Consider the following 12,034-nt stretch of genomic DNA (forward strand, 5'->3'; position numbering starts at 1 on the left):
GAATCAGCTAAACTTGAAACCTTTATTTTTTTTTACAGTTAGCAATGAACACTGGACTGTATAAACTTTAATTAATTAGGCTCTGGGAAGATAGCATCAATTCCTGTTTAATTAAATGTAGGCATTAATGAGTCATCCTAGAGATTTTGCTGTGAGCTTTTACTTTCAACTACAGCTCTTACCAAATTTATACTCTAACCTCCCCCCACCCGCTTCCCTCTAGTTTCCTGTACTGCCTGCCATTGAAAATCAGTTTCCATAGTGACATCTGGTGGTGGTTTGACATCCTGGAGAGTATGTCGAATGATAAATATTTTTTATTTAATACCTCCAGATTTCCAGCTTCTTTCAAAGCTTGCAGCTTATTAGCAGTTGTCCCTGCAGTGGTCATCGCTGTATTCTCAGGATGGCAGTGAGGCATTTATTCTCCCTCTGTAATGCTTCGTGAAAGCAGAGGATCGGTGTATCGAACACACGTGGACACTCGTCTTCTGGGCCCACACTAGACGTCATAGAATCACAAAGCAGTGTCCTTTGCTTGTCTTGCGTCCTCCATTCATGGTTTCCTTCTCACTGCCCTTTTCTCCCCCAGCGCGTGCCCTCTCTGCTGACGGTGGGTGAAATTCAGTGGAAGATGGGGGCTGCTCTTCTCTCTGTCCCTCACTGTCACTGGGAGCTCAGAAAGAGGGAGCAGGAGAGGATGTAGAATAGAGGAGCATACATGGAGGAGAAGGGGAAGCTACTTGAAGACAGAAGGGAGCACATAGAGGGAGAGTTTGTATATGGAGGTATATCTGTATGGGGGGGAAGTGTAGTAGTACTTTTGGTTTGTTTTGTAGAGATGCATCTGTAAGATCAGTAGTTCTTGTGTCCATTGAGATGTTTTTCAGCAGTGAGCTTATCACCCAGAGTTCAAAAAAGTAATTATTGGAAGCCGGTTGGTAGATGGCTATCGATTGATAGGAATGGGAGCACGATAATGAGCACCCTGGCTTGACTCACATCCAGTGATATCAAGGAGTCTTTCGTTCTTGTTCTCATAAAGGTCCTAATTTGAAGTTTCTGTCCTGAGAGCTTACGTTACTTGATTAATTACTAAAGCGATAGAAGAAAATCCTTTTATAAACTGTGTTTGTGGCTTTTGGAAGGGCTGGCAGAAGAAACATGGAAGAACATAGGAATGAGGACTTACAGAGCTACCAAAAGTAAATGCAGCCTCTGGTCAGCTTTTTAGCTGCTCTATTGGTCCTTTTTGGAGGCCTGGTGACGCAGTGGGTCACAGACTGGACTGCTAACCACAGAGTCAGGAGAGTGAATCCACCAGCCGCTCCTGGAGAGAAGAGTTGAGGCTGCCTGTACCCCTAAATATGTGGTCTCCAGAATGCAAAGGAGCAGTTCTGCCCTGTCCTTTAGTGCCACTATGAGTTGAAACCGACTGGTGGCAGTGAGGTTGCAATTTTGCCCTGCATTGTAAGAGCCCTGGGAGCTTGACAGGAGGCCGTGGACTTGGTGCTGCTGCGCTGGAGTCTATGACAGTGAGTTTGGTTTTGGTTGGTGGTGCTGTCAAGTAAGTGTTGGATTGCTTATTTCAAAACCACCGGATGCTCCTCCGGAGAAAGATAAAAACTGTTAAATCCTGAAAAGATGTATAGATTCAGAAACCCCTTGTAGGATGTGTACATTCTCAGAATAGGCTTGATGGTGTACAGTTTGGTATCTGGATTTGGGGCAGATCTTTTCACCATTCTTTGAAAACAGGAATTTCATTGGGTTGGGGTGTAACGAACCCCTACTCTACATTCTTGATTTTGAGTTCACTAAGGACCAAAGGTGCTCTTGACCTAAGCCTTGGTATTTTCAATGGCCTCAAACACATGTGGAAGTTATACATTGAATTAAAAAGATCAAAGCAGACCCAATGTGTATCTGACAGAGATTATTGAAAGTACCACGGACTGCTAAAAGGACAAGCAAGCCTGTCTGGGCAGACATATATATATAGCACTGTTAAGGGTGCTCCTTTGAGGCCAGGATAGCAAGACTTCTGTCTCACGTACTTTGGGCATGTCAGGAGAAACCAGCGCTGCAGAGGACACATGCCTGGTACAGTGGAGGGGCGGTGAGAGAGAGGAAGGCCTGCAGCACCGTGGGTGGCAGTGGCTTCAGCAGTGGGCTTGAGCACAGGAGTGGGTGTGAGGCTGTGCACCCCTGGGCAGGGTTGGGATCTATGTTGCATCGGGCTGCTGTGGGCCGGGACCGACTCAATGGCACCAACAGCACCCACCACAAGGTTACTCCTCAGGAGACCCGTGGAATAGTGGGCTATGCACTGACCAGCAGAGCATATTGAACCCACCAGCTGCTCCAGAAGAGAAAGATGAGGCTTTCTGCTCGAAGGAGAATTTAAAAGCCTCACAGACCCAAAGGGGCACTTGTTCTTTGACCTGCAGGTCACTGTGAGTTGGGAATTACCTCACTAGCAGTGAGTTTGGCTTTTTGTTTGTTTGAGGTCTTTGGCCTGACCTTGCCCTGAGAGGCTTGAGAGCTTTTTGATCTTGGGATGCACAACTTTGTCTCATTTTGGAAGTGGGCAGCATATACTTACAGCTTGTGACTGGGCAGATAGAAGGAAAAACAGAAAGGAAAGACACATATATGGCTTCTGTCCACCCACTTATGCTTAGGTGAAGGCTGTGTGCATTTAGAACAGGGCTTTAGTCTTGAACAGCGAACCTCTGCAATGGAGCAGTTCTCCAGTACTCTCTCTTTTATTTTCTTTAAGTATGAGGAGAGCCCTTAATTCCAGTTAGTGAAAACTCCTTGTAGCTGCAATATCTCTCAAGGAGTCAGCAGAGAGTCTGTCTCCTGCTTCCAAGGAGGAAATACATGAGTGCACAGAATCTTCAGGAGAAGGCCACGCCCACACAGAGGCCTCATTGGCTATGACCCGATTGATACACTAGACTCCCTCCCTTCAATCTTAATCCTCTCAAGCCCCAAATTGACACCAGCTTATGTAACCTACCACAGAGGTAGAGCACCTACCTAGTTAACCCTTAGGTGTTTTATGCTTCTTTTTTTCATTGGCAAATGAACATTTATCTTGCAGTTATGTAGTAACTGTATTGGGAAAACTACTGGGTTTTCTACTCCCTTAAAGAGTTACCACCAGGGGATTCCCCAAGGATTGACTCCATGGCTGTGAGTGTCGGTCAGAATAGATATTAGACAATTGTTGAGATTTAAAAAAATTTTTTACAAAGGTGTATAGTGAAAAGATGCCAAAACATAAATATCTCAGCACAGTTACTATGCAGTGTTATAAAAATATACAGTTCGTGAATTCATAAGCGTGAGCATCTGGGTCTTTTCACTCATTAATATTTAATCATTTTATTACTAATTAATACCATCTCTGTTGCCTCTCATATTTAAGCATTCATGTTTTAGTATGCAGAGATACTCTGTGGCTCTCAGTGTCCCCCCCCTAACTGGCTAGAAAGGAGCCCTGGTGGTGCTGTGGAAAAAGTAAGACTGTTTCCTCTCCTGTGGAAGTTCAAATTGACTCTGGTAGTATGTTTGTTTGGTTTTGGTAGCTGGCTAGACCAATTTCCAGGTTGATTGGGAGATCGGCGGTGCCATAAGTATGCACTATAGTCCAGAATTAACAGACCTGGGTTTGTAATTAGTGATAAACTCGATGGGGGACGGACTATTTTGCCTATGATTGTAAGCCCTTTGTTTGCATTTCATATTTATATTTTGCCTTCTACTAAATTGCATTTTTGGTAGCTACAGCAAAGGTGTCCCCCACTGTCAAGATGACTCAGGGGACTCTGCACCCTGGAATTGAACCACTATGACTGTTTCGGTTTTCACTGGCTGGTTTCCAGAAGTAGATCGCCAGGCCTTTCTTGTAATCCATCTAGTCTGAAGCTCTACCTGTTCACTATCATCGAACAAACATACAAATGAGCAAACTAACTGCCATTGAATTGATGCCGACTCACAGGGACCCTATAGGATCGGGTAGAACTGCGCTTGTGAGTTTCTGAGGAGTGACTCATGAAGGGAGCAGAAAGCCCCTCTGTCTGTGGTGGTGCTTTATGGCAACATGCGCACCTCCAGTGACAGGCAGGTGGCAGCTGCATGTGAGGTGCATTAGCTGGGAATTAAACCTGGGTCACCCTGATAGACGAGAATTTTGCCACTGAATTTCTAGTACCCTCGCTGAGACTCAGTGCCTTCGAATTGATGCTGACTCAGTGGCCCTACAGGCCAAGGTAAAACTGTGTTCCTGTGAGTTTCCAAGACTATAACTCCCCCCCCCCTAATTATTAAAGGATCATTTTATTGGGGCCTCTTCCAGCTGTTAAAACAATCCATATATCAATTATATCAAGCATATTTGTACATATGTTACCATCATTATCTTCTAAACATTCACTTTCTATTTGAGCCCTTACTATCAGCTCTTTTTTATTCCCTTTCTCCATCCTCATGATCCCTTGATAAATGATAAATTATTATTTTTATATCTTGCATCTACCTACTGCTGTTTCCATTCCCCTTTCATTTCTGTTGTTCGTCACCCTTTCAATCGCTCTCCATCCCTATCCTCCCTTTCTCCTTCCCCTCCTAGTGTCACTACTACCATTTCTACTACTGGATTTTGTGTGTTGTGATCTCGTCTCTTATCTATACCTGTGTACATGCTCTGGTCTAGCTCACAGAGAAAGGCAGGACTGGGGTCATGATAATGGGGGTGTGGAAGCCTCAAGGAACCAGAGGAATATTGTATGTTTCATGGGTGCTATACCGAGCCCTGGTTGACTCATCCCTTCCCTGTGACCTTTCTGTGAAGGGATGGCCCATTGTCTACAGGTTGGTTTTGGTCTCTGCTCCTATCCCCTTTGTTCTCAACAATATGGTTTTGTTTGTTTGTTTGGGGTCTTCTGATGCCAGTTACCCAATCCCATCGACATATCGTGATCACACAGGCTGGTGTGCTTCTTCCATGTGGACTTGTTGCTTCGCTGCTAGATAGCTGCTTGTTTAACTTCAAGCCTTTAGGAACCCCGATGCTATATCTTTTTGTAATCTGGGCCCTCTCCGCTTTCTTTACCACATTTGCTTATGCACCTATGCACTCAGTTTGTCTTCGGCGGTCGTGCTGGGAGGCTCAGCAATCATGCTGGGAGGGTGAGCATCACAGGAGACTATAACTCTTTACGGGAGTAGAAAGCCCCCATCTTTCTCTCAAGGAGCAGCTAGTGATTTCCAACTGCTGACCCTGTAGTTCGCGGCCTCACAAATAACCCCGTGCCACCAGGACTCCCATTGGGACTAGAGGGCTATTTATTACAACGAATGCCCATCGATTGCTCTCCTTTTGATACTCACATGACCTATCATAAAAGTAATGGACAATTAAGGTTTGACTTTGCAGTGTTGTTTACTCTTTTTTTGGTCAATGTTAACAGATTGACAAGGAACTTTGCTGGTAAGAAAGCCATAGATTCGTGGTGTATGAATGGAGCGCTGCCATTGCCCGTGACTGAGACAGTTCCATGTCTTTCATAGCCTCAGTGAACTGAGACACTATCACTACATGCAGGCAGGTTGGACCTTGTTCGTTGCTGTTGAGCCGGCTCCTGGCACCACCACGTACAACAGCAAAGCACTGCCCAGCCCTGCACCATCCCATCAAGCAGTGGGCGTGAGGCCATTGCTGCAGCCAACGTGTCTGTTCATCTCGTTGAAGGCCTTCCTCTGTTTTCACTGCCCTTCCACTGTAGCAACGATGGCCTTCTCCAGGGCCTGGCTGGGGTAAAGATTAAATAAGATAATGTACAGGAGATGCTTATCACAGAGCCTGCCTTCAGAGTAGCACAAAATGAATTGTGCTTGTAATTGCCACCTTTATTAAATGCCTATAAATCACATTTAGAATGGTGCAGTTTGTGGATAGCACGAGTTATTTGAGGATTAAAACTCAAAAGACGTGAATTTTTAAAAGGACATGTACTTGTATTCGCGCAGTTTTTTAGTAGCTGACTGTGAGATGACATGGCGTAACATAAGCGAGGCACACGTGCCTTCCTTGTGGTGATACGCCATTCTTCTTAAGGGAACTGTGGATTCAGCTGCACACTGACCTCCTCTGTATCCATTGGTGAGGATGATGATAAAGAGAAAATAAATGCTTATTTTCCCTGTTTACTACAGGGACTATTTGCTGTAGGCTAAAAACAGCTCCATTTAAGAATCCCACTAACTTAGCAATAGATGGAGTGCGCATAGATGATGTTTGGACTCAAAGGAGGGAAGCATGTTACGGAGATGGATTTATCTGGCAGCTAGCTGTGTAGCCATTAGTTTACTCCACTTCTATTGAAAGGTTTGAGGTTTCATTCTACATTTCTTGGAGTTATATTGAACCATATATGGTAGCCTTCGGTAAGACCAGATGAAAGTTAAGTAACTAGTATTTCTGCGTGGCAGTGCATACTCCTTTTATCATGATAAGTTCCACAATATGTTAATTCATTAGCTTATATCTACATTGTAAACCCATAAGATAGCTGTTACTAAAACTCAGGCTAGTGTTCCTGATATTAATATAAGTAAATAGTTTAACTTAAATGATGTAAAAGAGGAAACGTTTATTTTTGATTGAGGTAATTCAGTACTGTTTCGTCATTGAGCCTCACTGAAATGAATGTGTGTTTTTTCTCCGTTGTACTTGGATTGAGTTGGAAACGGCATTGATTCTAGAATTACAGATTTCCGAAGTCTAACCTGCACTCTGGTGTGGACCCTCCCTCCGAATAGCATCAGCTCAGAATGATTAACTCACGTGGGGACAAAAAAATGCACAGAAATATTTTTCGAGGGCTAAAGGGCAAAATTACATTTTTGAATGAAACGGTAGCCTTTACCAAAGAGAAATAGATGTTTCTGCTGTCAGTTATCTTGAAATGAAGTTGATACCAGGATTAAGTAAGACTGTGAGACCCTCCCTGTTATAACTCTCTCTTACCTAATACACTTTAGACGATGCCCTAGTATATCACAGTGAGGACTTTCTGACCCCATCTCCCTTAAACTGTTAGTGCATTCTCATTCGTTTATTGAAATAATAATTGTTGGGTTTGGGGTAAGGTGCTGGGTATATTGGTGTCCATGAAAGAAGCGGCTTTGGTCTACATGAAGCTGATTGTGTAGAGGGAGGAATTATATGTTTAATGCTCTGGCTGTCTGGTGTCTGCCTAAGGTGGTAAAAAGGAACCAAGAGAATATCAGCACATGAGACGGGAGCATTCTATTAATACTCTGGACTCTAACTGGTTATGTTGACTCTAAAAAAAATCATTTTATTGGGAGATCGTACAACTCTTAATAACAATCCATACATAACATCCATTGTGTCAAGCGTATTTGTACATTTGTTGCTATTATTTTTCCCAGCCCTCCCTGTCCCCCCTCCCTCATGAACCCTTGATAATTTATAAATTATTATTTTGTCATGTCTTACACTGTCTGACGTCTCCCTTCACCTGCTTTTCTGTTGTCCATCCCCCAGTAAGGGGGTTTTATATGTAGATCCTTCTAATTGGTTCCCCCTTTCGAACCCACCTTTCATCCACCCTCCTGGTATCGCCACCCTCACCACTGGTCCTGAAGGGATTATCTGTCCTGGATTCCCTGTGTTTCCAGTTGCAATCTGTACCAGTGTACATCCTCTGGTGTAGCCAGATTTGAAAGGTAGAATTGGGATCATGATAGTGGGGCAGATGAAGCATTTAGTAACTAGAGAAAAGTTGTTTCATCATTGCTATGTTGATTTTTTAACCACTGCAAACAGGACAAGTTTGTATACTAAACTGAGAAAGAAGTCCGGCCTCTCCACCTAACCCAGGGGAGTGAGTGGTCGAGGAATATCATAGTAAATCTAGCAGGGCTGCCGGACCATAGGACTTAGGTCTGGTCCGTGACTCAGGCTCTGTCTCTGGCGCCATGATTAAAGTTGGGGAAAGTCAACAGAATTTAACTGGAAATGTCCTTTGGAAAAATTAAGTATTCTGCCACGAGAATGGTTTTTTAGTACCCATCTCATTGGATTGCTGTGAAAATTACATAGGATAATATTTGTAAAGTGCTCCACCTCATGCCTGATACTAATAATACTAAAGATAACAAATAGTTGAGTAGCCAGTCTTTTGTGCCAAGTGCTATTCACGTCATTAGCTCTCGTGTATTGCTTTATGCTACGAGGAACAGATTTGTGCCCTCCGTTTTCCAGGGTTGGAACTTGAGCAAGCGCAGGGAAGCTGGAGAACTTGCATCCTGTAGCTAGGAAGTGATTCATAGCTTTCACGAAAGCAGAATTGTTATTAGGTTGACACGTTAGCTGTTTTTGATGTTGCGGACATGTTGCTTCATGCTCTTCTTTGTTCTCCCTAGGTGTCATAGAAACTTCGGATCGACTGGACCGGGAGCTGACTTCTCATTACTGGCTGACAGTCTATGCAACCGACCAGGGAGTAGTGCCTCTTTCCTCGTTTATAGAGATCTACATAGAGGTTGAGGATGTCAACGACAATGCCCCGCAGACATCAGAGCCCGCTTACTATCCAGAAATAATGGAAAATTCTCCCAAGGACATATCTGTGGTCCACATTGAGGCATTTGATCCAGATTCTAGTTCTAATGACAAGCTGGTGTACAAAATTACAAGTGGAAATCCACAAGGATTCTTTTCAATACACCCTAAAACAGGTATGTGCAAATATGATTTAAAGCATTCATGACAATACTGTCCTGATTTAAGGAAAATTAAAAAATTAATACTTATCTATTAAATACTTTTGATGTGTTTTCCCTTCTGAGTTTTCAAATCAAGCCTTTATTTCCAGTGAAAAAATTCAGTCCAAATAGAATTTTCCTTTGGATTTGCTTTCATAAAGCTTCTTAATGACTCTTGCTTATTAAAAGAGTTCCATTTTCAGGTTAAAAAGGAAATACTGTTTTAGTACTAGTTCCTAAATTAGTTATAGGTTTTCAAGTGCTGTAAATTGTACTACTGCAAAGTATTTACATTTTAACAACTCTGCTTTCTGTGAAAGTATTTCACAATCTGTAGTAGTGTGTGGATGCTGTTTTTAAATTTACCCACTGGGCAGTGATACATCTGCAGGCAGTTAAGGGGGTGCAAATCAAGCAGTTTTCAGATCGTGAGCGATACTCCTTGAATTTAGTTTCTGGGTGTCTGTGACCTCCCGCTGTAGCTCCTTCATTCTAGAACCCTGGCTCCAGAAACTTCTAATCTTTACTCATGTGATCATTTTGTCTTCCATTTTTTCTTAGTTATCAGTTCTCTTTTGTGTCATATCACACCCAGCCATCACTTATTTGTGTTGGGGCACTCGGGGTTTGTCAAGTCTCACCTTTCACGAGAGAGACTCGGGTTTGATCCCCTGGCCAGTTTACTCCTTGTATAGCTGCCATGCAGCTGCCACGGGCAGCATGTTGCTGCAGTGTTAAACGAGTTTCGGTGGAGCTTCCAAAATAAAGACGGACCGGGAGAAAGCCTTACAGATACCCTTCTAAGAGCCAGCATAACAATGGTTGGCTCTGCAGTGGTTCATGGGGGTGGTGCAGAAGCAGGCACTGAGCTGTTTGTGCATGGTGTCACCATGAATCTGGTTAGGCTGGGCCACCTTGACAGCAACTACTATCATTTGTGTAGGGAACAATGATCTCAGACATAAGAATAATTGTAAAGATGATGCGGGACTGTGTAGCATTTCACTCTGTTGTGCATGGAGTTGCTATGGGTCTTTATCGACTTGTGGCACCTAACAGTAGTAAGTGGAAATGTGGCTATTATTTGTGCAATGAAAACATAGATACCGTGGACTATGATTTCTTGATGAGCACTAAAATATGAACTTCCACATGACACTGAGAGACAGTTTTCCTTATCAAAAATATTGCTGGTTTTGAGCAGAGATATTTTAGTTGCTCAGTGCTTGCTGGTGGAGGTAAAGTCTTTACAAAATTCTGAAGAGGTAGATTTACTCAGTATTTTATTTAACCTCTATCCAGGGAGCCCCGGTAGTGTAGTGGTTATGAGTTGGGCTGCTATCCACATGGTCGGCAGTTCAAAACCACCAGCAGCTCTGTCTTTCTGGGAGAAAGACTGAGCTTTCTACTATTGTAGACAGTTACAGCTTCGGACACCCACAGTGGGTGTCTCTGACTGGCCTGGAGCATTGACTCCATGGCAGTAAGTTTGGTTTGGGATCATAGGAGCCCTGGTGGCACTGCTGGGTAGCAAGCATTGGACATCTTAGATGCAAAGGGCAGTGGTTCAAATCCACCAGCTGCTGCTCAGGAGAAAAATGAGACTACAGATTTAGTGTAGGAAACCCTAGGTTGTCTATGCTTTCTGTCTTGCTTGTGTTGGAAAAAGGATGACACTGCCTGTTCCATAAAGCTTTATAGTCTTGGAAACCCAAAGGGTTTCTGCACTGTGCTCTATTGGGGTTGCTAACAATCAGAACTGACTTGATGGCTGTAGGCTTGGTTCTTTGTGTTCGTTGTTTCATCCTACTGCTAAGGATCCTTAGGGGCACAGTGGCTGAAACCCTTGGTGGCTGACCAGAAGACTAGAGCAGCCACTCCACAGATGAGATATGTGACTGCTTTTGTAAAAGTTAAAGTTTAGGGCACCCTACGAGGGCGTTTTACCTTGTCCTGTATGATCGCGGCCATCTAGGATCACCTCATTCCCACCCCCACCCCCACCCCTGGTCCTTTTTTGCTTATTAGGCCTTTTCATCCTAAGGGTTGGTGTGGTTACGTGTGTGTGTGTGTGTGTGTGTACACCAAGTAAATAAACCAAACCAAACTGACTGTAATGGAGTCAATTATGCCCCTGTGAGTTTCCAAGACTGTAACTGTTTATGGGAGTAGAGAGCCCTATCTTTCTGTTGAGGAGTGGCTGGTGGTTTTGAACTAGTGACGTGTGATCCCTGCTCAACACATAACCACTACACCATGGGGGCTCTTTAAGTGTGGAGGTCCAGGCACTGCTGGGATGTGAACCTGAGATTTCTTGTTTTACTAGACAGGCACTTTAACCCACTAAGCCACAACATCACTCAAGGAAATAATACTACAAAAGTTAAAATTAAAATAATAAATCAAATAAATAAAGATAGAAATTAGAGAAAGCATCCTCAGTGTCTTTGTTATTTCTTTTCCTGGCATCATTTTAATTTCAACTCTTCTTTTGTAATTTAGGAGCCATCGTGTTGTAGTGGGTACACGTTGGCATGGGGGTAGGAAACTACCAGGCACCCCTCGCCCATCAAGAGTTACCATCTCAGAAACCCCAAAGGGCAGTTCTTCCCTGTTCTATAGGGTCACTTTAATTAGTGGTTCTCAACCCATGGGTTGCGACCCATTTGGGGGTTGAACGACCCTTTCACAGGGGTTGCTCGTAACAATAGCAACATTATAGTTATGAAGTAGCAGCGAAGATAATGTTATGGTTGAGGGGGTTGGGGTCACCAGAACATGAGGAACTGTATGAAAGGGCTGCAGCATGAGGAAGGTGGAGAACCACGGCTCTAATTGGAATGGGCTCCTTGGCAGGGAGTTTGGTTTGGTTGGTTGAATTGGAAAGGTACCATTCTCACAGCGGAAAGACATTTTAAGCTTAAGGATTGTATCCATTACCTTTTAAAAGCCTGATAGAGGTCATGTAGGTATGTAGTAGTCTATGTCATATGAAGTATATAAAATGTTACTTCTTCAACCTGTCAGTGTATTTCAGCATTCATGTGGGGCTGCTTTTCTTGACAGTTGAAACATAAGTCCAAGACTTGCCTTGATTCTATGAGTCTTTTTTTGCATTGAGGTACTTCTACCCTAGCCCTTTGAGTGGGTTCTGATGAGCTCCTCTGGTGAAGCAGAGGAGGGTTTAAATTCGTAGACAACCAGCGATTGGTGACTAAGGATAATT

General features: G+C 43.5%; 1 protein-coding gene across 4 annotated transcripts in view; it reads left to right on the top strand.

Moving 5' to 3' along the window:
- FAT1 (FAT atypical cadherin 1) overlaps window positions 1-12,034 on the top strand; it is a 151,221-nt gene that overhangs the window by 60,494 nt on the left and 78,693 nt on the right. For all 4 annotated transcript variants that reach the window (XR_012785746.1, XM_075556789.1, XM_075556791.1 and 1 more), the window contains exon 3: window positions 8,467-8,781. Coding sequence is in view for 3 of the 4 variants with exons in the window: in XM_075556789.1 (XP_075412904.1) it covers window positions 8,467-8,781 (315 nt within the window). In the remaining variant the exon portion in view is untranslated. The remainder of the gene's footprint in view (window positions 1-8,466; window positions 8,782-12,034) is intronic.

The sequence above is a fragment of the Tenrec ecaudatus genome, chromosome 8 (genome assembly GCF_050624435.1).
Source record: "Tenrec ecaudatus isolate mTenEca1 chromosome 8, mTenEca1.hap1, whole genome shotgun sequence".
Taxonomy (NCBI): Eukaryota; Metazoa; Chordata; class Mammalia; order Afrosoricida; family Tenrecidae; genus Tenrec; species Tenrec ecaudatus.